Source organism: Melopsittacus undulatus, chromosome 21 (assembly GCF_012275295.1).
Source record: "Melopsittacus undulatus isolate bMelUnd1 chromosome 21, bMelUnd1.mat.Z, whole genome shotgun sequence".
In the NCBI taxonomy this organism is placed as follows: Eukaryota; Metazoa; Chordata; class Aves; order Psittaciformes; family Psittaculidae; genus Melopsittacus; species Melopsittacus undulatus.
In genome coordinates this window covers 2,257,625-2,283,695 of record NC_047547.1, presented here as the reverse complement: position 1 = coordinate 2,283,695, position 26,071 = coordinate 2,257,625, and the positions used below count along the sequence as shown (strand labels likewise).

The 26,071-nt window shown below is 56.8% G+C and overlaps 1 protein-coding gene across 1 annotated transcript; it reads left to right on the top strand.

Annotated features, from left to right (window-relative positions):
• The first annotated feature begins 11,813 nt into the window (after positions 1–11,813).
• FIGNL2 (fidgetin like 2) lies at positions 11,814–25,092 on the top strand. Its single transcript, XM_034071487.1, has 2 exons — positions 11,814–11,865; positions 21,353–25,092. Exon 2 carries the CDS (start codon positions 21,364–21,366, stop codon positions 23,494–23,496), a length of 2,133 nt encoding a protein of 710 aa, XP_033927378.1. The 5' UTR covers positions 11,814–11,865; positions 21,353–21,363; the 3' UTR covers positions 23,497–25,092.
• Positions 25,093–26,071: the final 979 nt, after the last annotated feature.

The following is a 26,071-nucleotide window of genomic DNA, read 5'->3' as shown; positions in this document are numbered from 1 at the left end:
GTGCTGTCACACGTGGCTCAGTGCAGAACATGCCCATTATTCCCCTGATATTCCAGATATCTCCATGATCTTGGAAGAGCCGTGAGGTCCTGGCTGCCTGGAAGGGGCCTGAGGAAGAGAAAAGGCTGGAAATGAGCCCCAGCACCACAGTGAAGGTCCCATGGGCTGGTGCTGAGCGTGAATGAAGGAATTGATTGTTTCAGTGCTTGGCTGGGTCACCTCCAGGTACTCCCAGTGGCTCCGCGTGATCCCTTTGGAGCCTGGGGAGAAACAGGGCCCAGAGGGACCCTAACGCCTGCCCCGAAGGGCTGAGCAGGGGGAGAGAAGCAGGGTCCTTGCCTGTGTAAGTAGATGCTGAGTTATCTGCTCACGCAATCAATGGAAATGGGAGAGTGCAGGGATGGGATCCGCATCCGCCAGGAGCATCACGGCATGGAAGGAAGGGTGGGATCCCCCAGGCACAGGGAAGGGACTGGGATGGAGCCGGGTTTGGTGATTTACAAGACGTGACAAGGCCAGTGCAGGATGATGGATAGGAGGTGGGTAACGGCGCTGCCCAGCTGGGCTCTGCTGCTGTCAGTGCAGGGGAGAGGATGTCCCCAGCTATTCATCATCCTTCCAGGCCCCTGCAGCGCTGTGGACACCCCGTGTCCAGCACACACGGCTTAACCCTTTCCAAGGGGGCAAATCCCTGCATGTGTATCCTGGCTGCGGCAGGAGGATGAGGTTTTGCTCCCATCCCATCCCATTGGGTGTGATGCTGCTGCAGGGGAAGCATGCAGGGCTTGTTCCTGCATGGAAAAGAGCGCATCCGAGCAGGATCAGACCTGGCAGTGTCAGAGTATCCCGGTGATCCCAGCCCTGCTTCAGCAGTGGGGAAACTGAGGAACAAAGCTGCAAGGGGCTGGGCTCTGCTCTGCTCAGCAGCAAGAAGCCACCTCCTCACCCTACCTGGGTGCTGCTTCCCACCCCGAATAAACCCCAGACTAGCCCCTGATGGAGCACTTTGGGCAGATAAAAGGCTTTTTCCTTCACCATTTAGAGGAAAATCCTGGTGTTTGAGGCAGGATCTCTCTCAGCATCACCGTGGTGGGAGATGCTGGGTGCCATTCCCTGCCCTACAGCCCCGCGTGCCGGGGTGCAGCTGTAACCCAACGCTCCCATTCCTGTCATGTTTTACATGGCCGGGCATGTGGTTATATTTTGATTTTCCAACCTTTGCTTTTCCCAAAGGAGGGAATGAAAGGGTCACTTTATTGTGCCTCCCGAGAGCCCCCCGGCTGCCGAAAAAGCAGATGCCTTCTGCTTAATCTGCCCTGTTGCTATGTAAACCTCCTTCCTGCTTTGATGTCCCCTATAAATACTCCATGTGTTTCCAATAAACTGGCATTTTTATCACTGGAGCTGTTAAAGGCAGATCTGTGTCAGATTTGTCCCTGAGCTCGGCCGGGGCTTCGCTGGGATCACCTCCCTGCCCTTGGAAAGGGGCTCATTGTAGCCGGGAATGGGGGTTTGGGCAGGGGCCATGGTGTTCCCAGCAGGATGGGATGCTAAGCCCTGGGGATAGGACCACCACAGCCCTGAGGGCTTTGCCTGCCCCATTGTGCTCCTCCTCACAGCCTGGTCTCTTCCGGTCCCTAATTCTGCAGTTCAAATGCTGGGATGAGAGCAAAGAGGGTGCAGGGAATGTAACCCAGTGCCCTTCCATAGGGAGCAGCCCCACAGCAAGGACCTGCCTCCCTTTTGTTAACATCACTGCACTGAGCTGCTCGGGTGAGCCCCATCTCACCTGCTCCCAGAGCCCTCCTTCATCTCCCTGCAGTTCCCCCCTGCCCTTTGGCTGATATAAATCTCTCTGATTATCATTGTCACCCACAAACCTCCCCCTGCTGCCAGCAGCTCCTCCATCACGGTCACGGGTGAATCCCTGCATCCTGCTGCTGGCAGTGATGCTGGCAGCGTGCAAGGCTTTGGGATGCTCAGTTCCGAGGCGAGAGCATCATCCCTGCTCCTCTCTGCAGCAGGACATGGTCTGGGGTGGGATGAGTCCTCCCCATCGTTGGGATGTTTGGGAATGAGGGCTGAGTGTGGCCTGGGGCATTCAGTCTGTGTGACAGAGTGGAGATGGATATGTGTGGTATCTCAGAGGGGTGTTGGATGCAGGGGACCATGGTATGGGGCTTCCCAAAGCTCTGTGTGAGGTGTGTGAGTGATGCTGTCACTCTAAAAGGCCCTGGTGGGGCACAAGCTCTGATCTGAACCTTTCCAGTCCCGGATGCTCCTGCAGGAACGGGCTTTGTGCTGCAGGATGGGAACTGCATCTCATCCCCCTGGAGCCTGCATCTTCCTCCTCCTCCATCCTTCCTTCCCAGCGGATTATGCTCCTGCAGCTCCTGGTGCCACACATGGAGGCACCCGCTTGGCCACGCTCTGGTGCAACCAGCGCTGAGGCCCCATCAAAGCCCAAATCCCAGTGGTGGGGTTGGGGCATCCCAGGGCTCTGCCCTGTTGGGAAGCAGGGGGAGGGGCTCTTGTAGGGATCTGTAATCCCTGTTCTGGCCTGAACCGCAGTGTCAGGAGCATGGCTGATATATGCTGCAAGAAGAGGGGTCGGCAGCGCCGGTATTCTTTATCCTGACAGGGCAATGAAAGTGTTATGTAGTCGTGACGCCTCCCTGCTGCTCCCCCCCCCTTGGCCTTTATCAACCTGAAAGAGCCCAGGATCCTATTTATAACCTAACCTGAATTGTGCAGGGCCTGGGGAAGGGGCCACAAAGAGCAGTGATTTATGGAGACGGATAAAACAATGCAGACCCTCCACGCTCTGCCCCGGCCGGAGGGGAGACCCCTTCACCCAGCCCTGGAGGGGGGGTCCAAGTGCCCCCGCTTGCTTTGCACAAGGTGAAAGGAGCCCCGGTGCTTGCTTATGGGGTTGGGATGGGAAAGGGAGCTTCCCGGGATGCTATTCCCCAGCCAGGGCACTATCACTGCTCTGTGGGCCATGGTCTGCTCCGTTGCTCATGGGTGGTTGTTGGGTGTTTGTACCTCTGGTGTTCACCCCGAGATGTCCATGGGGGTTCTCTGATATCATGGCATAGGTTTGAAATGAAGGACTTGGATAAAAAGTGCTTCCTGGTGGCACTGGCAGATTGTAAAGCCCCTGATTCCACAGGGAAGGGGAGGGCTGAGAGCGGAGTCCTCTCCCCAAGGTCAAACCACTTCCATCCCTCACCCTCGCCTTCCTAATAACGGTGTCAGTGTCTCCCTGTGCCACCCATCCTCCTGTATCCCAGCCCGCTGCCCACACTGTCCCCTTCTTCCCCTTTTCCGGGGGTCACCAATGGGCTTCCTGCCCCTTGTGCATCCCTGCTGATGACTTTGGCATTTGGAATACCTCCCTTTGTAGCTGTGACACGTTGATGCTTGAAGCAACACAGCAGGGTTTGGACTTTCCCTATGGCCTAATCACTGCCAGATTGCCTGGTCCCATCCTTGGGGATGTGGCTGCACACGTGGGGAAAGTCACCCTCATCCCAGCTCCTTGTGAGCAGGTTCTGCAGAGGGAGGTGCAGCACCAGGTTGAGCTTATCCATGTTTTCCAGTGCAGGAGGACCTGGAAGCTGAGTTGAGCAGCACCGAGTGTTTCATTAGGGATGCTCTACCTGCGAGTGGGAATCTCCATCCTCCCAGCTCTGGATCACCAGCTGGGGGTTGATGTGCTGGCTCCCCCCACCATGGTGCTGGTCCATGAGCTGCAGTTTCACACTGAAGAGCTCAGTGAGGATGTTTCTCCTATCTGAGCTAATCCATTCTCATCCACAGCGAGGTCAGGCAGGGTGCAGGCGCTGCAACCCGAGTGAGAACAGCCCTTGACAAGAGAGCTCTCGCTCTGCTTTCCATCAAGCGGCAGCCCCGCTGCCATCAGCGCTTCCCTTTGGTGCCAGAGCCAGGGACACGGCACATCCCTGCTGCAGGAATGGTGCTGGGGCCGGCAGCCTGGTGTCCCTGTGAGAGCAGAGCCATGGGATGGGACAGGAGGAGCAGGATGCTGATGGATGGGTGGATGGGAGACCCTGGGGTAATAAGGAAGCGATGGAGCTGCTGATGCATGTTCCTGGCATGGAGCATTCCTCCTCCCTCCCCTTTGCACATTTGGGGTTTTGGTTCCACTCACCCTGAGGAGGGAATTGGGGTTGAATTCCCACATCTGCCTTCTGGAATGCATCCACCCTGCTCCTTCAGCCTCCAGCACCTCCTCAGCCCTCTTCTGCTTCCACCACAGCTTCAACTCATGGGACAGCTTTCATCTCCATGAGCAAGAAGGACCAAATCTGGACTTGTATAAGCCTGGGAATTGCCACCCAATTGGTCTCTGTCATAAATCCAAGTACTGGGATGAAGCCACCTTCTCTTCTTCCAAAACTTCACCAAGTTTGAGGCCCACATCTTTAGATTTAGGCCTTTCTCCATCAAAATGATGCTCTTCCTTCCTGCTTTCTGGAGCTGGGTGGCACATCCACGATGGGTTTGAAGTCCTGCTCCCTCATCTAGAGTCCTGCAGAGGTTCCTCAATGGAGACATTCCCAACATCTGTGACAACACCCGCCTGGAGTTCATGTTTCATTGTGCCTTGATTTATCATCTCTTGAGTTAATCATTGACCTTAGCTTTGCCTTGGTCAATATTTACCTCCCCAGCTCAATAAATCTTGACGTTCACCTCAACAGAAGTCAATATCTCCTTAGTGTTTATCTATTCCTTCTGGTGCTCATTTTGCTGAAAGCTTTTCCTTATCCTCATAAAGCTCTTTTGGCACCTGGAGAGGAGCAACCTTTGCTTATCCACTATAGACAGAGCCTCTGCTTCTCTACGTGGGACACCACAGACACAAGCCATGGGAGGCAGGCAGCTGGTGGGTGCTGTTCTCCTGAGCCCACTGCTCATGGAGGGATCTGTTTGTGATGGGATGTGCGGAGACAAGGACAGCAGAGGGTAGGGGTAAGGAGCATTAGAAGGGATGGGAATGGCTTCTTCCCGCTGATGGGACATGCTGCCTGGAGGTGGCTGCACAAGGCTGAGGACACACTTCCATGGATTCTCCTCTCTTATCCCTAATGCCAGAGTCTGGGCTCCCGGCTCTGGGGCAACTGCTGCTCCTGTAACACTGGATATGAGCAGAGATTTGGCCTTACAGCCATCCAGTGCAGGACTAAATCTCTGCTCCTCGAGTCCCATCCCACCAGGCCATAATCCTTGCTCCCTGTGCCCTGTGAGCAGGAGAAGGGAAGAGCCCTCGATCCCGAGCTCCTGCCTCCAACTTCTAATATTCTAATTGAGTGAATTGACCTGGAGGAGTCTCTTGAGCTCTGCCCGACCTCTTAAACAACAGGTCAAGGATTTAGCGTGGCGGCGCTGACCTCTTCCCTTATCTGCTAATGCTGCTCCTCTCTCAATTAGCTCCCGTCCCCCGACCAGGGCAAGTGGGGAACCACTTGGCAGGCATCAGAGGGGGCTTCCTCCATGCTCTGACATGGAGATCATTGCAGCTCCCTTTGGATGTGATGGCGCTGTCCTGCAGCATCCTTCTGCAGGGAAGTGTCCTATGCGCCTGGGAGGCTCCCTCCTGCATCCAGAAGATGGACTCACATCCATTGGGGGGGATCTGAAGCTCTCCATGTAACCCTTCCTTGCTCCATGCCACCTTCTCCCATCCACCACAGCTGGCCTGTCCATCCCCGCACTGGCTCCACAGGGAGCATCATTCCACCTTTATGGGCATCTGAGATCTGTAAAGCCATAAAGCTCTGCCTGGGCCAACGTTCCCTTCCCCAGAGCCCGCTCTGGGGAGCAGCCCTGGCTCTCCCAGGCCTGTTCAATTAGCACCGGGCTCCGCATTCCAGAGTATAAATATCTGCCATTGTGGTGCTGAGGAATGCGAGCGTGGTGGGCTCTAAAATTAAAGAGCTGGGACGGAGACATCTCGGGTTACCAGAAACAAGACTCCATTGTGCTCCCGTTGGGGCTTTGCTGCCTGGATGTGAGCGTTTCCAAACAGCCTGGTTGAAGGCAAGGGGCAAAGTCGGCTTTAATGGTACAAGTTTTATACATATCTGGAGTCAAACCCCTCCAGGGGACCCCATGTGCAGCATGTGCGGATGCTCCAGGGGTTGCAGTGCTATCCGGAGGGGTCTCTATCTTCCGTCCAGGATGCTCCAGGGTCCTGGTCTCTTCTCCTGCCTCAGCTCTCTGCATCTTTAAGCACATGAGGCTGGGGCCAGGGTTAACTCACACCCTGTGCCGCAGGGAGGAAGGTGCTGCAGGATCCCATCCCTTGCACAGCCGCTGCTCCGCTCTGTTTAACACCAGGGATGCTCTGCTGATGTTTACTGGACATGAGGCCACTTGTGCAGAGGAATTTCTGGCCCCTGGACAAAGCTGCTGCTGGGGAAATGTCTTCCCTTTTGTTCTTGACAATGTCCCCTGCAGAAGGAGTGGGAAATGGGCCAGGGTGGGTTTGTGCTGGGGCTGCACTGGGGATGCGCGGGTGTTGTTTGACCTCCTGCTATGACAATGTAAAGGGAAGCTCCATCCCGGTGAGTCCTGCCTGGAACCAAATCCTTCAGGACGAACTCTCCCTGTTTCTCAATGGCAAATTCAAATGTCTCATTGGCTGGAAATAAGAAGCAGGGTTAGAAAGGAGGCAGGAATCAGCTGGATGAAAGGAGCAGAAACTCAGATTTGCTCTTTATTTGCTGGTTTACTTCACTATTTCTAGGTTGGATGCAGCTCTTCACAAGGGGGATTGATTCTAAGAACTCCCTCCTTGTGCCTGGTGCAGCTTTGGTTTTGCATTCCCATTTCCTCCTCCCTGCTCCTACTGGGATGCTGGTGGTGGACCTGGGATGCTGCGAGCTGCTGGGAGAGCTGTGACCTTCCCTACCTCGGAAGAGGGTTTCCTTTCACATCTTACCTTGGTGATGGCTGGCAGCGTGGATGGAGCTGCCACAGGGATCCTGGATCCCCCTTTGCAAAGGGTCCTGCTGCTTCCTTCTAATCCCACCCCATGCCCACGGGCTTTGACTGCAGCTCCCAGCCCGAACGCCTGCTCCTGATGCTGCACGAACGCAGTGAGCTCAGTGAATGTGGAGCTGTTTCCTGTTGCTGTGTCCCCTGAGCAATCAATTTATGGCCCCTAAAGCTCCTCTAAGTGGATTTAGCCTCTCAAGATAAATCTTTTCCCTTTGTGCACCTGGAGCGCGGCCCTGGTTCTGCGGCTGCTGTTGTTAAATCAGGCGTTCAGGGGGATTAAACCCCAGGGATGGACCCATGGCTAGAACAGGGCTGGACCCATGACTAGGACATAGCTGGACCCGTGGCTGGACCCAGGGACCAGGCAGGAGTGGCTGCATCCCCAAATCATCCTCACAGTCATGGCCCTTTGATTTATATTTTAATTAAGGGCCATGTTTGCCCTGGGGGAAGATTTTAGGCCTGAATGTTCCTGCACAAACGGGCTGAACAAAGAGCTCCTGGAAGCCCTCTCCCTGCTGCCCTCCTCTGCCCCCCAGCAGGGATGAGCCCACAAGGACCCTGGAGCTGGATGCTGGGGCTGCTGCTTATCCCCAGGAGCCACTTTAGGTAGATAAAGCTGCCAATGGAGCCTCTGCCTTCTCCATCTCTGCACAGTGAACGGGGTCCCTGTGCTGGGGGTGATGCTCTGGGTCTCAGGGCTTGCCCGTTGTGCTGCTCCCCTTTGGCAAAGTGAGGACCACAGTCCTTCTCCACCATGGTGGGGGGGGCAAAGCAGCCGGCCTGGGGTTGTGTCTTCCCATAGGGGGACATAGGGAAGGGAATGGAGGCAGCTTCACCTCTTGACGGGGAGGAGGAGGTGGGTTTGGGATGCTCGGGATGGGGGATGCAGCCCCTGGCTCCAGCCTTCTGCTTGCACTGGGCTGGAACAAGCCCTATTAACTACACAGGCTTTAAGCACAACCAGATGTGGGAGATGAAGCTGTTAAACCCCTTTTGTGCTCTCAGCAGAGGCTGAGGGGGGGTCCCAAGCCCAGCGGCTGCAGTTACTGAGCCCAGAGGCTCCACTGGTGCCATTTAGATCGTTCACATGTGACAATTCAGTGCTAAAACCAAGACTAAGGCTTGTGCTGCATGAGCTCCTTTCCCAATCACTGCTTACTCACGAGCATCCTCTCCTCCAGACACAGTTCAAGCTCTTTATAAGGAAGAAACCCCCTCCCAGAGGCAGTTTCTGGAGGCTGAAGGACACAAGAGCTCCTGTTCCCTGCTAGGGGCTGCTGTGCTTCCGCTCGCAGGTACCCCCGAATCCCGACAGCAGTGAGGATCCAGTGCCCATAAATCAGGAGCTCTCTGTAATGTGATGGAACCTTCATAAATCAGACAAATGAAAATAGCTCGAGCCTTGTAAGGCGTAACTCAAGCTCCGGCACGGTGCTATAGAACAACCTGGAGATTGATGGCTGGCTGCCTGCATGAGGGAGCCTGGGAAGATGGCCCAGCTCCTCCCCACTTCCCACTGTCTGTTCCACTGCCTTGTGCTTCCTGATGGCACTTAGGGAGGACTCCATTAGACCTGGCCTATACCCAGCTTCTGGAACTGGTTATACTGGCACAACTGGTCTCCTTCACCCACAGCAGCAGGCTTGATGCTCACAGCTTCTCCACTCAACCCAGTCCATGTCCCACCACCCTCCCAGGGAAGAGCTCAGCTCAGTCTCCCCTCGGGCAGGTTAAAGCCATTCCCCTCGGCCTGTCCCTGCATCCCTTGTCCAAAGCCCCTCTCCAGGTTTCTTGGTGCCCACCATGGACCCCTTGATCCAGGCGGGATCAAGCCCAGGGTTTGCAGGAGCCCTGTCCCGAAGCCCAGGGTTTACTGCTCTGGGAGGTGTGAAGAGTTAAGTGCTCGGCCGGAGGGTAATTGCTCCCTGACACGAAGGCAGCGTGTTCCAGCAGGATAATCCGCTCTGCCTGCGGGGTTTATCCCTGTGCATGGGGCTTCCAGGGGGATCCGTGGGTCTGAGGCCCCTGAAAGCAGCCGTGTGCTTCCCAGACATCCCAGGGAGGGATCCCTGTGCTGGAGAGCTCCTGGTTTCCTGGGATCCCCCCAGCTTTCTGCTCCGAGCATGACGTGGGAGTCTCTGCTGCTGCTGTGCTGGCAAAGTGGGGCTGGGATTCAAGTCTCCCTATAAGACTCTTCATCCCAATGGGATGATTCCCTGGGATGCAGTCAGTGCCACAAGGCCATAAACTGTTGGTGTGCTGGGTTTTAAGAGCTGAAATGAGCTAAAACAGCAGCAAGGCAGGTCCTGGTCCAGCACCACATTCCCAGCATCTCCTTTCCAGCCCCATCCCACGGCACAGGGACGAGCTCAGCCTCTCATGGATTCATGGCCAGATTTCAAGCCCTTTGTAGCTGGAATTTCCAGCTCTCCCTGATCCCGAGGGAAAAGGGACATTAAATAATTGGAGACCTCTTCAATTAATGCCCCTGGCTCAGTGCTTGGCGCTCTGAGTGCCTCAGCCCTGCTCTCCCATCTGCTTCCATAGCACAAGCTGGGGCAGGGAGCTCTCACCCCTCCATGAACCAGCAGCATCACATGGCCAAAGCCCCCAGCCCTCGGATAATCCTGGTTTGGCCTCAAACCCCACTGAGAGCTGTGGAATTCCGGCTCCCTGCGGGAGAAGGGAAACCCCCGTGGTCTGCAGATGGAGGTGTCAACATGGATCTTTGCTGATGGTTTCCATCGCGGATCAAACCGTGCACAAGTAACGAGTCTGGACTTTTGAGGAGGGGAATCATGGGCAGTGATTGGTGGAAAGAAGTGCTCTGACCCCACATCCAGCCTTTCCTTGGCTAATGAGGGGAGGTGAACTGGGCCAGCAGAGAGGAATCCGGCTTCCCACTGCAATGAAAGGCAGCTTATACCCACTGGAACGGGAATGTCAGCCTTGTTTTACAGCTGGCTGGGATTAGCATCCTTAGATACTGGGTTTAGGATGGCAGCACCCAGATACATACAGCCCTGGGCCTGCAATGGGGCAATGTCCCCGCCCTGGAGGACCATGGGTGACCATGGCCAGCCTAACTGATGTGGTTGAGGTGGATGGTTGGCATCCCACTGTGTCACAGGGGATGTGGGTGGGATATAGGCAGGGACTGGGAAGGTGCCATTCCAGACCTGCCCTGAGCCAAACAGGAGGCTCAGCTGGAGCTGGAGCTGCCCTTGGATGAGCAGTGCTGGGGCATTGGGAGCATGGGCAGCTCCTGGTGCATCCGACTGGGATTTGCTGGGTTTTGGTGTCTTCCTATGATCCCACACACAAAACTCATTCCTGGTGCTGTCATTTGGGATGCTTCCTCTGCTGGTGGATGGAGAAAAGGGACTCATGCAGGGATGCATCAAGAAGCTGAATTCCTTTTCCTGTTGAATTTAGAAAAGCCCTGGATGCTCTTCCTGGAGCACCAGGTTTCCAGGGAATACCAGTGATGAGGAGGTGTGTGTGGGGAGGAGAGTTTTGAGGCATTTTCTCCTGATAACAAATTTACTGATGGAAATAAACTGGGAAGGTCCAGATCCTGCATCACCCCTGGATCCAGCTGGGATCAGGCAGAGGATCCCTTCAGTTGTAATGTCTGCCCTAGTCCAGGCAACGCTTGCCTGCTCCTGCAAAGGAAAATATTCCCTAATCCCTGAGGGAATGACAACATTTGTGCGAGGCAAATAAGGCTGTGATGTGATTACAGCAGGGAAGAGCCTGAGCTGGTTAAACAACATGAAGTGGGCTTTGGAGAGCCAAGGGAAGGTGGCTGCTGGGTGCTCCTGGTGCAATCCCACCCCAAGAAGGTGAATTTTGGGACACGGAGAAGGGAGCGCATGGCCCAGTGCCACAGTGAAGGGGCTGTGCTGTGGCCACCTCCCATTGACACCGTATCCTTGGGGCAAATGGTTTATTTTTGCACGGTAAACTAATAGTAGGAAAGTATTCCAGGTATTTGGGATTCCTCTGAGCACTTCAACAGCTGAGGACCCAGCCCATGGGCTGCAAACGGGTCCTTGGGGGCACAGGCAGGACTGGAGCTGGGGTGCAGGGCTCAGGGTGCCGAGGAGCTGGGGTACAGGGTGCATGGGGCTGGGGGGCAAGGGTGCTGCCATGCACCCTGGAATCAGGATGCCATGGAGCACGTGGGTGCTGGGATGCTGGGAGTCAGGCTGCATGGGCCCTGGGATGCTGTGATGCAGGGATGCTGGGGTGTAGAGGTTCGGGTGCAGGGATGCTGCGGTGCTGGGGTGCAGGGATGCTGGGGTGCATGGGCCCTGGGATGCTGGGGTGCAGGGGCTCGGGTGCAGGGATGCTGCAGTGCTGGGGTGCAGGGATGCTGGGGTGCAGGGGCTCGGGTGCAGGGATGCTGGGATGCAGGGATGCTGCGGTGCATGGGTTCGGGTGCAGGGGCTGGGGGTGCCGGGCTCTCGGCCGCCCGCTCTCCTGCTCCGCCTTTGTGCCGGGCGGGCAGGGGGGTCGGAGCGGAGCCTCCGGCAGCCCCATCCCTGCTCCCGGCGCAGGATCCGCTCCGCTCCGCCCCGCTCCGCCCCGCGCCCCGCTCCGCTCCGACGCAGGGGCGGGACATGGGCGGCGGGCGGGGACCGGCCCCGGCCCCGGCCCCAGCCCCAGCCCCAGCCCCAGCCCCAGCCCAGCGCCGGCCCCAGCCCCAGCGCCGGCCCCAGCCCCCGCCGCCCGCGGGCCGCCCCGCATTGTCCGGGCGGCAGCGGGAGGATGCGGCGCCCCGCTCGGCCGCCCGCAGCCGGGGTGCGCTAGGGCAGCCGGCATGAGGAGGTGAGCGGGGCCGGGGCGGGCAGGGAGCGGGGCCGGGGGGGAACGGGGCAGCCCCGGGGCAGGGGGGGAACCCGCAGGGCTGCGGAGGGGCCGCACTGAACGGGGCGTCCCGCGGGGGCTCCGCGCAAACGTGCTCATGACATGAGCCCGCCCGTCGGAGGGAGCGCCTGGAGCCGGCCCCGCGGGCGGAGGGGTGCGGGTAGGGACGCCCCCTCCGTCCATCCCATCCACGCATCCCTCCTCCCGTCCCTCCTTCCCTCTTTCCCCCCCTCCATCGCTCCCTGCAGCCGGGAACAATGCGGCCTGACCCCGGCCGCTGCCGCACGTCAAGCGCACGCTGGAGCGTTCGGTCGCCCCCGGAACAGTCGTGGCGCGGAGGAGCCGATGGCATCTTGTAACGAGGGGCTTGGGAAAAGAACGGGTTTCAAGAGCTTTATCCTGTGCGTTCCAGCATAGGTACCCCTGGGTCTGGAGGCTGGTTTACAGCGTTCCGAGTTTCACTCTGGGATCACACAAATTAACATTACCATTGACTGGATCCTGGTTTTGTGGCAGATTTCAGGGCTTTGGATGTGCTGAACTGAAATGAGAGACCTCGAGCGCGTGTGGTGTTTCCTTTGAATGCACTGATAATGGCTTGGGATTGATTTCCTCATCCCATGCATGGGAATTGCCCAGGTCTCCCCCTGGATTCCTCCCCACGGGGGCCGCCTGGGAGCTGATGGCTGTTCCGGCAATGACAGGGCACCAGGTTCTGCTGCTCCTGGATGCTCCGGCGCCTGTTTGCTCTTGGAGGTGGTTCTGAATGAAACATTCCAGCGGGATCTGAGGCCCGGGGCTTGTTTATCCCGTTAAGCATTCGGGTTAGCTCTCTTTAGCACAAGTGTGTTGACATTTTCTCTTGGGGGATAATGAATGGCACGGACTGCATTGTGTTCCTCGGAAAGCTGCGGGATCCCGCAATAACATAAACACCCAGGGCTGGATCCATCCCAGCTCCGAGAGCAGCGGGCTCCGTGTTTACATCAGTGCTGCTCCTGTTGAAGTTTATTATTGCTCATGGGAATGGCCCTGTTCTTACTTAGTGGGTTTCGTTCCTTGCTGACGGCTGCAGTTCCCCCCCCGGGCCCCGCTTGGAGGTGCAAAGCTCCCAGGGAGGAGAAGGAGCAGCCGGGGGCTCTCCCTGCTCACAATTGGGTTCCTCGGGAGCAGGGATGGGTTTCGCAGCCGCCTTTGTTCTCCCGCTGAGCCCCCGCCGCATTCTTCCCTTTAGCCATTATCATTTGGGTTAAACAGAGAGGCAAGTTGTGTCCCATATGGAGCATGTTAACAATTGCTTATCAGGAGCCCCTGTTTTCCCCTCCCTCCCTTTCTCCCGGCCTTTCTTCTCCCTTCTGAGGTCTGCGTTGGGGCTTTAACAGCATCTTGGGTTCGGTGCTCATCACCCAAACCTCTCTTGTGTCCCATCAGAGCTCATTGCCTGTAGTGAAATGGGGAATAAACACTGGGAAATCTCCTGAGTGGGTTTCCCTGGATGCTGTGAAACATGGGACACAGCAGCTGAAGCAAGCAGCCTGTCTGCGGTCATAGATTCACACCTCTGGCTGGCAATGGGCTTCTCCCCCAGTGCAGCTCCCATTGCCTTCCTATGAGGAGGAGATGAGCCTGATGCCGCTTCCCATGTTTGTAGAGCCTGATACAAACAGGAGCTGTGGTTTTCCCAAATCCACCCTTAGGTTTAGAGCCCTCATCCCGCATCCATCCTCTGCTAACAGGGAATTCAGTAGCCGCTGTTATGTTGGGTGCCCAAACACAGAGGCAAGGGCCTAACCTTAGGCCAAGGGAGTGGCCCCCAGGTCACTTCATCCACTCCTCCTTCCCCCTTGGAAAAGGTAAACACAAAAGCCTCCGGGAGCAGTTGCCTCCAAAGCCAGTGCTGCATCCCATGGGATGAGAAGGAATAAAGCGATTCCATGTGGCACAGCGTCACCTCCGTAAGGATGGAAACATCCTCCATCATTTAAATAAGTCCTGGAAGGAGTCTGGGAGTGTGTGCTGTGTCTGCAGTTTGCTGTGGACTTGATTTGTGTTAATGGAGGAGCTATTCCCTCGGGATAGGAATGCTGCCTCCAGGTTTTCCTGCAAACAGCCCAATATTTTCCTTCCTTCCTTTCTGACTCTGTGTCTGGAATGGTTTGGGAATTCTGCACCTTCCAGCTTTCATCCCTGCATCTGGAAGGAGACGGGTTGCTTGTAGGGAAGGAGAAATCCCTCAATCCACGGATTACGGCAGCAGATGCAGGAGCACCAGATTGGAGCGAGGATTCCTAAAGGGAATGACATTAATGCATCTGGAGAAGCGATAGTGACCCTTGCACCACGCTGACCCTTGCCTTGATGCCATTGTAAACACGTTTCAGTTCTAGGGTTTGAGCTCCAGTGATTCCATGGCTGGAAGCAGAGCTTTGCCCTTGGACACGGGCTGCTGGGGAGGCTCCTTTGTCATCCCAGGGCAGATCCCAGCGCATCTGGCCAAATGTCAGCTGGAATTTGGCAGCGTGCAGGAGAGCTGGAGGCTCCAGCATCTCATTTACTGCCTTCCTCTGCTGGTTGCTGGTTCATGGACGTGCTGGTTAATGTGGTGTGCTGGCTCCACATAGGCCATTGGTGCTGCTGGTGCTGCTGGTCCCTTGTGTGTCATTGCACTCTCATCCCATGGGATGCACGTGCCTGTGTCCCGATTACAGGGAGACTTAAGCAGGAAAATTCCCATTACTGGATCAGCAGCCAGCAGGGAATCATAGAATCCTACCACAGGATCAACCCGGTTGGAAAAGACCTTTAAGATCAAGTCCAACCTTTACCCCAGGTCTGCCAAGTCCACCACTAAACCAGTTCTTCCCAGTGCCAGCCCTGGCAATTCCCAGTTCTGGAAACCAGCTTTATCCCCTTGCAGGCTCCACTGCTGGGCTTGCTTCAGGTGTGTTTTTACTGGTGCTGCTTCTGCTCCATGGACCCTGGGTCTGCAGAGGATGCTGCTGCACACACACGTGGGCTCAGCTCTCCTCTAACAGAAGCAGGAGCTGGAAGGCAGCGCTGGCTCTCTGCAGCGAGGTGTAGTTTGCTGTGTTATGAGGGTGTTGTAAAAGCTCTCTCCTGGCCTTGTGGCCTGTCATCAGCTGAAGTTAATGCTGGTTAAATTGTACAGATCCCCAGCACAGCTTCTCCTCCTGCGCTGCTGCCTCGGGTCGCTTATCAGCAAGCCCTCATCTTTATGGGGGCCCCAATAAACCGAGCCAAGGCCTTGCAGATGCAGCTGACATACAGCGAGAGCAGGGGAGGATGCACATGAGGGGGTTTCTTCCTGCCTCCTTTCTCCTGAGGACAGGCAGCTCAATCATGTTTATTTCATGACAGGGATGCTGAGCTGCTGCCCGGGGCTGGACCGGGATGCAGGGATGCGCTGCCTGGTGGGATGCGCTCTCTGGAGGGATGCTTGGCTGGTAGAGCTGTGGTACCCAGGCGAGTGTTTTCTTTCAGCAGAGAAAAGAACCACTTTTTCTGCCTTTTCCCCCTAGGAAAGTGAAAACTAATGTCAAGGCAAATTGCACTTTAACCCACACTTGTCTTGCCTACAAAACCCAAGGTGAGTAATAGCGGAATAAGTGTCCCCCTTCCCTGCCCCGGCCGCGCTCGGAAGAGGAGCCAGCTCCTCACAAAGACTTTGCTGTGTCAATAGATGAGAGGGGCAGCGGCAGCACTGAGCTGGGTGGGACTCGTGGCATTGGGGGATGCTGGAGCCGAGGTCCTCTCCCTGTGATTAATCTCTCATGGGACCCGCTGCTTTGTCTGCTGTAGTGAACGGATGCTCCCCTCGGAGGCTGTTTCTTTCCTTCCTTTCCAAGCAAAGCACTTGACTCTGCTCCCCACATCCCACTGCCTCCCGGGGCAGGATAACGTGGGGGTAATTGATGGCGAGAGGACTAATGGCTGCAGCAATGTGTAATTAAAGGCCAGGGGTGATGTGTTTCGTGCAGGAGGTTAGAGAGGTTGAGTGTGCTTTGAAGGGCTTGTCCTGCACATCCCTGCTCATGGTGTTCCCTGTGCTCTGCACTGTGTCATCGCTGGTCCAGCCCTGCACAGTGGAAGGGTTTTCCTATCCCTTCTGGCATTGCCGGAGATGGAATCACCGGCCCTATCCTGCCTCCCATTCCCTGTGCTCCATTCCCAGAGCATCTCCTCTGAACACAAGGCCACGTGTTGGCCAACATCAATGGGTTAAAATGCCAACATGAGGTTTGACTCTATTGTGCTGGAGCTACTGCTCCTCTTCCTCCTGGGAATGGCAATGGGAAGAAAGTGGTGCCTGGGATGGTTCATGGCAACCTGAGTGTGCACCATGGTGCCACATTCCCTGCTCTATTTTGGGTGCTTGGGGTCAATGAGAGCAACATCCAGCAGCATGGCCCTGGATGCTCACAGAAGGCAGTTGCTTTTGATTGCATCCAAGCAGTGGGGCAGGAGCCAGCCATGGGGCTGAGGCTGCTGGGTCTGCACAGGCAGGGCTGTGGTCACAGCCAGGTACATGCTCCAGAATAACTCCATTACGGAGCTGACCTTGGGCTCTTCAGCCCCTCCAAGGTGATTACTTTTTAATGAGTGCGGCTGGAGAGGGATGAAGATGAATTATTCCTGCCCTAGGATTAGCTCCAGGAGCAGCACTGCCCGGATTGATGCGCACGGAGCCTGCCCAGCTCCAAACCTGCTGCTCCCACCGGCTTATTCCTTAACCTCTTGGGCTTTATGAGCAGCAAGCCCATAGCAGCAGGTTGAGGTGTGTGTCTGATGATAGCTCCAACAGGCTTCCAATAGCCATGAATCAGTGCGGACTCACTGGGAGCTGAAGGGGTGGCTGCTCTGAGCGTGATTCCCAAAGCCCATCCTGGAAGAGGGCTGCTGCTGACTCAGGCATGGATGAGGGCAGCAAAGAAAGGAGCCCAAAGCAGGGGCACTTGTGGAAAATCCATTAGTGAATGGATGCAGGAGGGAGCAGCTTTTCAGGCAAGAATCCGGGAGTCAAAAGGCTGGGAAAACAAAAGCCATGGAGAGCAGCCTCCCCCAGCCCAGCCCTGAGGGCAGAGGAAGGTGTTCCACAGGGAATGGGGTCCTCATCCCGTGGGGTGTGTGACACGTGAGGACCGCAAGGATGGAGCTGCAGGATTGATGGGAAAGGGGAGGGTTTGCTCCCTGTGGATCACGCTGCATGGCCGAGCATTGAGGTGGAAAATACAACCAGTGCTTGGGGCTGGATGGGGCTGGATGGGGCTGGGAGGCTCCCTAGAATCAGTTAATGAAGATGGATTCATTCCATGGAGGAGATGAGCTGGAGCTGCTGCCCCTGTGGACAGGATCCAGTGCACGGAGCCAAACGTCCCTGCTGCAGCCCCTGGCACTGACCCCAGCCCGTATGGGGGAAGATAGACCAGGGATGGTGGCTCCTGCCTTGGTTTCTTCTCCCAAGGGACTTTGTTACTGGAGCTTCATCAGGGAAAACACCCTGGGACAAGAGGGTCTGGGGGTGCCTTGAGCCCCTTCCTGAGCTGCGTCTTCATCCAAGTGCTTGTGGGAAGATGGGATGTGATGGCAATGCTTTCTCCTTGGAAAAAGAAACAAGCATGGAAACAGGGTCCATTTGACCTCCTGGCCTCCATGTCTGGCTGGGGAGATGGTTCTGCTGATGAGAAATGGATCTTCCTCTCCAGTATGATCCTCTGGGTCCAACCCAGACCCTGCGGAGCACATCCAGCATCAAGGAATGACATTTGGGTGAAGAGCTTCAGTCCTTACAGGGATCTGGCAGCACCCATGGGCAGAGCACCCTTCTCTGTGCCTTGAGTTGACCTTGAGGTGCAGTGGACTTGGATGCTCTGAATGCTCAGTGATGCTCTTGCTATAACACCTCCTTCCTACCTGAGGAGCATCCTTCAAGCAGGTGTGGTGGAGATCACAGCTGGAATGTCATCCCAAGGAGCATCCTTGCAGCAAGAAGCAGGCTGTTTTCCTTTGTCACTGTATTTTTAGGCCTCTTTATTGCTTCTTTCCCTCCCATCCATCTCCCACCCCATTGCATCAGCTCGTTATGAATCCTACCTGGGGTTCAGTGCCATATCCCCTGGATCTGGGCATTCCCAGGCTGGGTACCACTCCCTCCCGGTGCCATTCCCATCCCTCTCGCAGTGACAGATGGGTGATGCTCAGCACATCCATGAATGCTTCATCTGCTGGGCTGGTGCCAGAGCAGCACAGATGGACAAGGGCCTGTTGGTCACTGCCGGCTGTGCTGGTGTCCAGCTGCTCTGCACTTGATGTATGGGTGGACAAAGCGGATACCGGAGCCTCCGGCTCGCTGCAGCCAGGGCTGAGGCTGCTCCTCCAGGGGGTTGGGAGAGGGCAGGGTGGGAGATAGCCTAAATCCTTTTAACATATGTACATTGACCCTGCTCTGATTGCAATTCCATCCTCCGCTTTGTCGGCACCGGTGCGGAGGGGATGGGAATGTGGTGGACAAAGAAATGCTGCTTCCCAATGGATTTGCCAAACCACCCAGATTTGCCTTGGAAAACTCGAAGTCTGTGCTCCAGGCTGGGGCTGGGGGATTTAAACCTCCCAACCCTTGCAAATGCTGCCAGGGATTGGTCTTGGGTTATATCGTGGCTAAGAGTGGCTTTGTGCTTGCTTTGCCCTAGTCCTGGCTTTGGGACCAGCTCCACCACCCATGTGAATCACTGCCAGGCTCTTCTGCCTATTCGGGACCCACCATGTAGAGATTCACTAGGGCTGACCTGTATCCAGCTGGAATGTGTGTGTCAGCGTGCACAAATGCTGCTACAATCTACAGCATTGGTGCTGAAGGATTTCAGAGGTGTTGCCACAAGCCGCAGGGATGTAAATGGAGTATTCTGCTGTCTAGCTGGGATCTGACCGGTGGCAATGCCATTGCACTCTGCCCTCACTGCTCATAGGAGGCATGGATGAAGCCCAGGACAAGCTCCTGGCTGCAGAAGCTGAGCAAATCATCAGGAAATGCCTCATTTAAAAGAAGAAGAGCTCATTTCTACTGTCTTCTGCTTGCTTGTTCCCACTGTCTTCTGCTTGCTTGGGTCTCTTCTCTCCTGCCACAAGGACATCGCTGCTGCTGCGGCAGGACCTGGAGCATCCTGCAGGGATCAGACCCTTCAGTGCTGTGGATCCAGCTTTGAGGCAGCAGTTGTGTTGGTGCTGTTGGTCCATGTCCTTGGCTTGGGCTCAGCGCAGAAGATCCATCTCACACAGCATCTGTGCTAAGAGAAGCCTTAGGTTAGCAGGGCTGTGGGGATCACTCAAGGCTGGGCTGTGAATGGAGACTCTCAGCATCCTTTACTCTTTCTTATCCCAAAGTTTGCACACTGGAAATGGGAATACCTGGGAACACAGATCCTGGAACAGGGATGGCTTTCCCTGCCTTGGGAAGCGATCGCATCAGGCCGCAGGTCATTACAGGGGTAATGGAAGTGCTCCATGTCCTTTGGAAAAGGCATAAATCCTCCAGGCTGGCAGCTCTGCAGGAGGATTTAACCCAGGGAGGCAGTGGCAGGAGGAGCAGAGCATTGTGGAGGCAGCTCATGGGCACGTTCCTGCACCCGGAGCAGCAGCATCCTGCTCCGGATGCTTCTGCAGAGCAGCAAAGGGTGTCCAAGGGGACATGGGGACACATCCAGCACCTCTGGGCTGGGAGCACCAGGAATCCATGGGGTGCTTTGCATCCAAGGGCTGGGGGTGCAGGATCCCTGCTCCAACAAAGGCATCAGCAGTGGGATGCTGCTGGGGCAGTTCCCCATCGCCTGCAATCCCCCATCCCACACTTTCCCAGCGGGAGGGAGCGCACCCCATCCCATAGCGGAGCCGTTGGACACCCTCGGCGGCAGCCCCGGAACAAAAGCCTGGCTCAGAGTCGCTGCTGAATAGATTAACAAGATTTCCATAATTAGGGCGGGCGGGAACAATGGGATTCTCCCCTGCCCAGCCCCCCCTGCCCGCCTTTGTCCCCCTATCCCTAGGGATAATGGGCAGCAGCGAGGGTGGGAACCGGCCCGGCCATTTGGTCACTGGACAGTCATTTTCTCACACTGCCAAGGGGAGCATTGAAACATCTGTCCCGCTCCACCGCCTCTTTCACATCCCATTTCAAGCCCATGACAAGTCCTCCCTGCCCACAGCCCTCCCCCCGCCTGTGCTTCCAGGTTTTCCCGAGGTTTTGGCTTTTTCTTTCCCAAACGCATCCCATCTTTAAGGGGGATGGATGGCGCCGGGTTTGCTTCCCGGTGCTTTTGCACTCGGGTTTGCTCTGGATCCAAGCATCCCCTCGCTCCTCACAGGGCACAGGGATGGGGCTGGAACAGCCTGTGCTGTGGTGGTGCTTTCAGCTGGCTCTTAGGGAAGCAATTCCCAGCATCAGGCTTCTGGTGTATGAGCAGTGGGATTCGGGTGTTGCTATCAATGCAATAGGGATTCAGGTGCTGGTATTGATCCGTGCCATAGGGAAAAACTGGGTGTTCCTTAGGGAAGCGCCCATTGTTTTGTGTGTGTGTCCTTGGAAGCTTCCTGATGCAGGACAGGAGGGTCACAGAGGAGCTTGGGTTCTCCCTTCTCCAGGAGGGATGGGTGAGGGTGAGGATGTGGATGCTGCCATTGAGGGCTGGGATTTGCTGGTCGTGGTGGTGGCACCTCCTTCATCCCTAAGGAGAGCAGGAACACTCCCTTTACAAAAGGCTATGTTTAAAAGGAGTCGCATTCCTCATGGAGTCATCCAAGCCCTGTTCTCCCTTTCCATCCTTCTGTGCCCATCCTGTCCAGGCCCAGGATGGGCAACGTTCTCCTTTGTGTGTGTTAAAAGGGCCCTTTCCTGCAGGCTGAGCATTTATCTGACGGGAGCACTTTAATAATGGCCAGTAAATGCAGGGAAGAGGCCGGCTCAGGCTCTGGAAAGCTGCTATCGAAATCCTCTTGTGGAAGTTTGATATCCAAAGTGGAAGCACAAATGCCATCTAAGTCAATTAAAGCCTTAAGTAATCTAATTGTGCGGTGGCCACAAAGTGGCTTAAAGGCTGAGGGAGGCGATGGATGGAGCGCGAGGTCCCCTCCTGGCTCCTGCTTCAGCCGTCCCCGGAGGCACTGGGCATTAGGGCATGGGGGGGTCCCACAAAGGGGGGTGATGGGGAGCACTGAGTCACGTTCACAGCCGGGATGTGAGCAGGGACTGGAGCAGCTCCCATATGGAGCCAGGCTGGGAACACTGGGGCTGGAGCAGATGAGCTGTGTGGCTGGAGCAAACTGCTCCAGTGGAAGGTGTCTCTGTCCACAGAACTGGACGATCCTCTCCATCCCAACCCATTCCATGATGTGGCTCAGTCCCAGTGGAGCTCATCCCTGTCTCCGCTGTCCCTCACAGGTCTGTTGAAGATGCACTGGTCACCAGAGCATGCCCAGTCCCTGAACCAGTGGCCGGAGCAGCATCTCGACGTGTCCTCCACCACCTCATCCCCAGCCCACAAACCCGACCTCTACCCCAGCACCCGCCAGCGCTTCAACTACGCCTGGGCCAACGATGACATCTCGGCGCTCACGGCCTCCAACCTCCTCAAGAGGTACGCAGAGAAGTACTCGGGGGTGCTGGATGTGCCCTACGAGCGCCCGGCGCTCGGTGCCTATGGGGACGGAGCCTTCGGGCCGGTGAACGGGCAGAAAGGGGATGGGGAGCCCTGGCCGGGGGCGCACGGCTCCGACGGCTCCTACCCGCTGACCCCCATCCACGATGGGCTCCCCGGCACCAAGGGGGTGGTGCCCCCCGCCAGCGGTGGGGCCATCGGGCTCAGCGGCTCCCCCGTGGTACCCACCGGCCTCACCGATCCCATGTATCCCGGTAACTCCTGCGGAGGAGCCGCCACCGGCTCCGCCGGGATCGGATCAACTCAGGAGTATCCCTCAGGTTACGGTGGCACCTATTTACCCTCCGGCTACTGCACCCAGCCAGCGGCAGCGCTGCCCCCTCCGCACCCCCCTGCCCTCCATGGCTCAGGCCTCCTGCAGCCCCCGCACCCATCTCCTGCCCTGGTGCCAGGCTACGGCTCCTCCGGCGCCATGTACAACTACACAGCCGGCAGCTACCCACCGCAGCCAGGCTACGGGAGCATCCACCCGCCCCATCCCTCGGCTTCCTACCTGCCCTCCGGCATCGCGGCGCCCACCCCGATCCCGGCACCGCCGCCGGCTGCCCGCCCGCCCGGTGTCCCCGGCTATGGGTACCAGGGCGCCGGCTTGGCCCCGCTGGCCGTGCCCCCCCTCGGCACCGAGGCGGCCGGCGCGCTGAAGAGGAAGGCGTTCGAGGAGGATGAAGGGGAGGGCAGGTACAGGAAATACAGCTACGAGCAGCCAAAGTCCCCCTACCCCCTGTCGGACAACGGCGAGTGCCGCGGCAATGGCTTCGGAGGCAGCGCCGAGTCCCCGCAGGTGGCCTTCAAGCCCGGGAAGCGGCCGTCGGGAGCCGGGAATGCCGAGGAGCACAGCGGCAAGTACAGCGGGCAGCCCATGAAGGGGATGGTCTCACCGCCCTACGGCACCGGGGATGCGCCTCTCGCCAACGGGGAACGGGCGACGGAGCCGGGGCCCCCGTTCCCACTGCGCCTGCCCCCCAAAGCCCCGCTCTTCAGCAGCGCAGCTGTGGAGGAGCAGCCCAAGAACATCGACCCCTTGGTGCTGGAGCTGGTGAACACCAAGATCGTGGAGCGGGGGCCGCCCGTGCAGTGGACGGACATCGCCGGGCAGGTCTCTGTGAAGGCCACCATCGAGGAGGAGCTGGTGTGGCCCATCCTGCGCCCCGGTGCCTACACCGGTGCGGGCCGGCCGCCCCGCACCATCCTGCTCTTCGGTCCCCGCGGCACGGGGAAGACGCTGCTGAGCCGCTGCATCTCCACGCAGCTGGGCTCCACCTTGCTGAAGCTCAGCGGCACAGCCCTGCTCTCCACCTGGAAAGCCGAGGCCGAGCAGATCCTGCAGACCGTGTTCTTCGTGGCCAGCTGCCGGCAGCCCGCGGTGGTGCTCATCACCGAGGCCGAGGCCCTGCTGCTGGCACGGGCCGGCGAGGACGTCAGCGGCCTCAAGTCCCAGCTCCTTTCCTACCTGGACGACGTCTCTACCTCATCGGAGCAGAACGTGGTGGTCATCGGGACCACGGCCAGGCCCGGCAGCATGGATGAAGCTTCCCACCGGCGCTTCGCCAAGCGCTTCTACATCTGCCCCCCGGACAGCATCGCCCGCAGGCAGATCCTGCATCACACCCTGGCTCAGCAGAGCTGCTGCCTGAGCGAGCGGGAGATGTCCTCCCTGGTGCAGCACACGGAGAGCTTCTCGGGCAGCGAGCTGGTGCAGCTGTGCCAGCGCGCCGGAGCCACCACGCTGCATGGGCTGCAGGGGCAGCTCCAGCCCCCCTCATACCAGGACTTGGAGAAGCTGTTCTGCAAGGTGCGTCCTGCTGCCTCCCAGAAGGAGCTGGACTTGTTCCTGGAATGGGATAAACTCTATGGCACCAGGCACTGATGCCGCGGGGCACCGGGATGGACCCTTCGCCGCATCCCAAGGCACTGGGACCGCTTGGAGGGGCTGCATTGGGGTCAGGGGAGGCTCTGGTTCTGCATAACCAAACCTCATCCCGACTCCTTTGGCCTCGGGCTTTTCCTCTCCTCGGTTTTCCGGCGCCCACTGAACTCAGGATAACCTATTTATTGTATTCCCGTCCATCCATCCCTGGAGCAGCCATGCGGGGCTGGAGATGCCTCCGCATCCGCTTTTCCAGCCTCGGCTACCCAACAGCTTGACTCTTACTGTTCCTTTTATCCCTTTGATTGATTGTTCCCAACAGGAATACCTCGTTCGTCTTGAGCAGAGCAGCCCCTCGCCCATGGCACCAGCAGCCATGATCCAGGAGGGGATGAACGGGGAGGGGAAAGCCACAGACCGGGGGGTGTTGGAGTTAAAGGCTGTAGATGGATCTCCTAGACTTGGGTTTTTATTTTTGTAAGGTATGTAGTGATTTTGGGTTTGTTTTTTGCTTTTGAACTACTCAGGAAAAGAAATACCTCAACAAAAAGAGAAAAGAATGTGTTTAAAACCCTCTTTTTATGGTAGGAAAAGAGCTTTTTAAAGAGTTTTCAGGCCTGGGACAAAGCTGCTTCATTGCATTTGCTTCCAAAAAGGGCTGGAGGAAGAAAGGACGAGACAAAAAGAAACTTGAAGCTGTTACAAAGAGCAAAGTTGAATGTATTTTGGGTGCTTTTCACATCTCTTATGCCATGAGTTGAGTTCCTTGGGTTGCCATTGTTCTCGTAGCATTTGGTGGAGTAACGTGTCCTCAAGGGGCAGTGTCCGTGCCGCAGGTTGGGAGCTGGGGCATCAGTTTATGGGTCAGGCTTCTGCTCCCTTTCCATGGCAGATAAAGGAGTTTTTAGCTTCCCACCATCCTCCAAGCACCATAAAGCCCCAACAGAGGCCGGTGGTGACCACAGAGTTGCAGGAAACCACTTTTCCCCCCCAAAAAACAGTCCTGGTTTTGGGCCTAGTGCGGGTTCCCCCTCACTGACCAACCAGTGCACCATGCATCACCCAGAGCATGACCCCACCGCACCCCCCCATGGACCCCCCTTTGCATCTCAAGGGGGAGGGGGTCATTTCTTGTCTCCAATTAAACCAACTCATTTTATCACTTTCTTCTATTGCTCTATATTGTACTGGGGGTGCAACTGCTCTGGGGCCACCTCGGAGCAGCCCCCCCATAACCTCAGGGTCTGCACACGCAGAACATGCTCCCCCCATTGCATTGGCAGGTTTTGGGATGATTTCCCACTGTTTTGGTGCAGTTTCCCACACTTGGTGCGGTTTCCCTTTGGAACATGCATGGGTCAAAGGGCATTAACGGAGGGGGGGCAGTCCCTTTCCCCTCCTCTTCCTCCAAAAAGTGGTCCTGGGTTCCTGAAGACTTATTATTATTATTATTAATTATTATTATCATATTTGTACACTCTCTGTAACCATTTCTACCTCATTTTGCAACATATTGTACATGAAAGTATTTAATTCATGGCTTATTAATGGCTGAGAAAGAAGAAAAAATAAGAAATGCTTTTGAGCTGTAATGGTCTACCTCAAGAAATGCTGTATTTTAAGAAGAAAAGTATTACACAGTATTAAAGAGATTACCTGAATGTGCCTGGAATAGTTTGGGATGAAGGGATCTTAAAGCTCATCCAGCTCCAACCTCCTGCCATGAGCAGGGACACCTACCATAGGTCCCCTCCATCCCTGCGGGACCCTGGCCATGCCACAGGGATGGATTCTCACCTTTTGCTGCTGTTATGAGTGGAAATAAAGGGAACAGTGGCTTTTTCCCAGCCCCATGGGGTGCTGTATCCCTGTGCCGTAGGGGACATGGTAGCATCCCTGTCCGGTAGGTGCCTGGAGCCTTTGTGCTGCCCTGGCGCATCCAGAACAATGCAGCAGCTCCGGCCTCTTATTGGGACCCCTGAGGTTATGGAGCTATGAATAAATTACTCGGAGGATGGATGGGCTGGGAAATGGGAGGAAGGCTCCGGCCTCCTCCGGCTTTATCCCCACCCTGCTATCAAGGGGGAGCACTGATGGTGCGGGGCCGCCTCGTGGTTATGGGTCCTTACACGGTCCCTGAGGAAACCCATGTTGGTTCAACTCAACCCTGCTCCATCCATTTGGGGTGGGAGCGGGAAAGTGGGAGCTGCTGTTGCCTCAGAGGGGCCTCTGGGAGATGGGAAGAGGGTGGTGGGGACACCCCAAGATGGTTTGTCCCTGTGCTGTGGGTGTTTGGAGCCTAAACCCTAGGAGGGTGAGTTAGGGAAGGCAGGGATGCTGTTGGGGATGCAGACAGGGATGCAGACAGATGCAGGCTGGAGGCACAGCATTGAGCTGGACAGGAAACACTCACTCCTGGGAGCTGACATGGGACAATGCACCAGGGAACAGGGAACGCATCTCTGGAACACTCCCGTTTGTGAGGTCAGATGAGGGAGGAGGTTCTGTATCCCAGGGCCACCCTGACGCCGAGGAGCACCCGGTCGATGCTGGTACCCGCGGGCCTCATCCTGCT

Bases quoted from the DNA above. Each gene is read 5' to 3' on its own strand.
- FIGNL2 (XM_034071487.1), top strand. From the start codon at position 21,364: ATGCACTGGTCACCAGAGCATGCCCAGTCCCTGAACCAGTGGCCGGAG.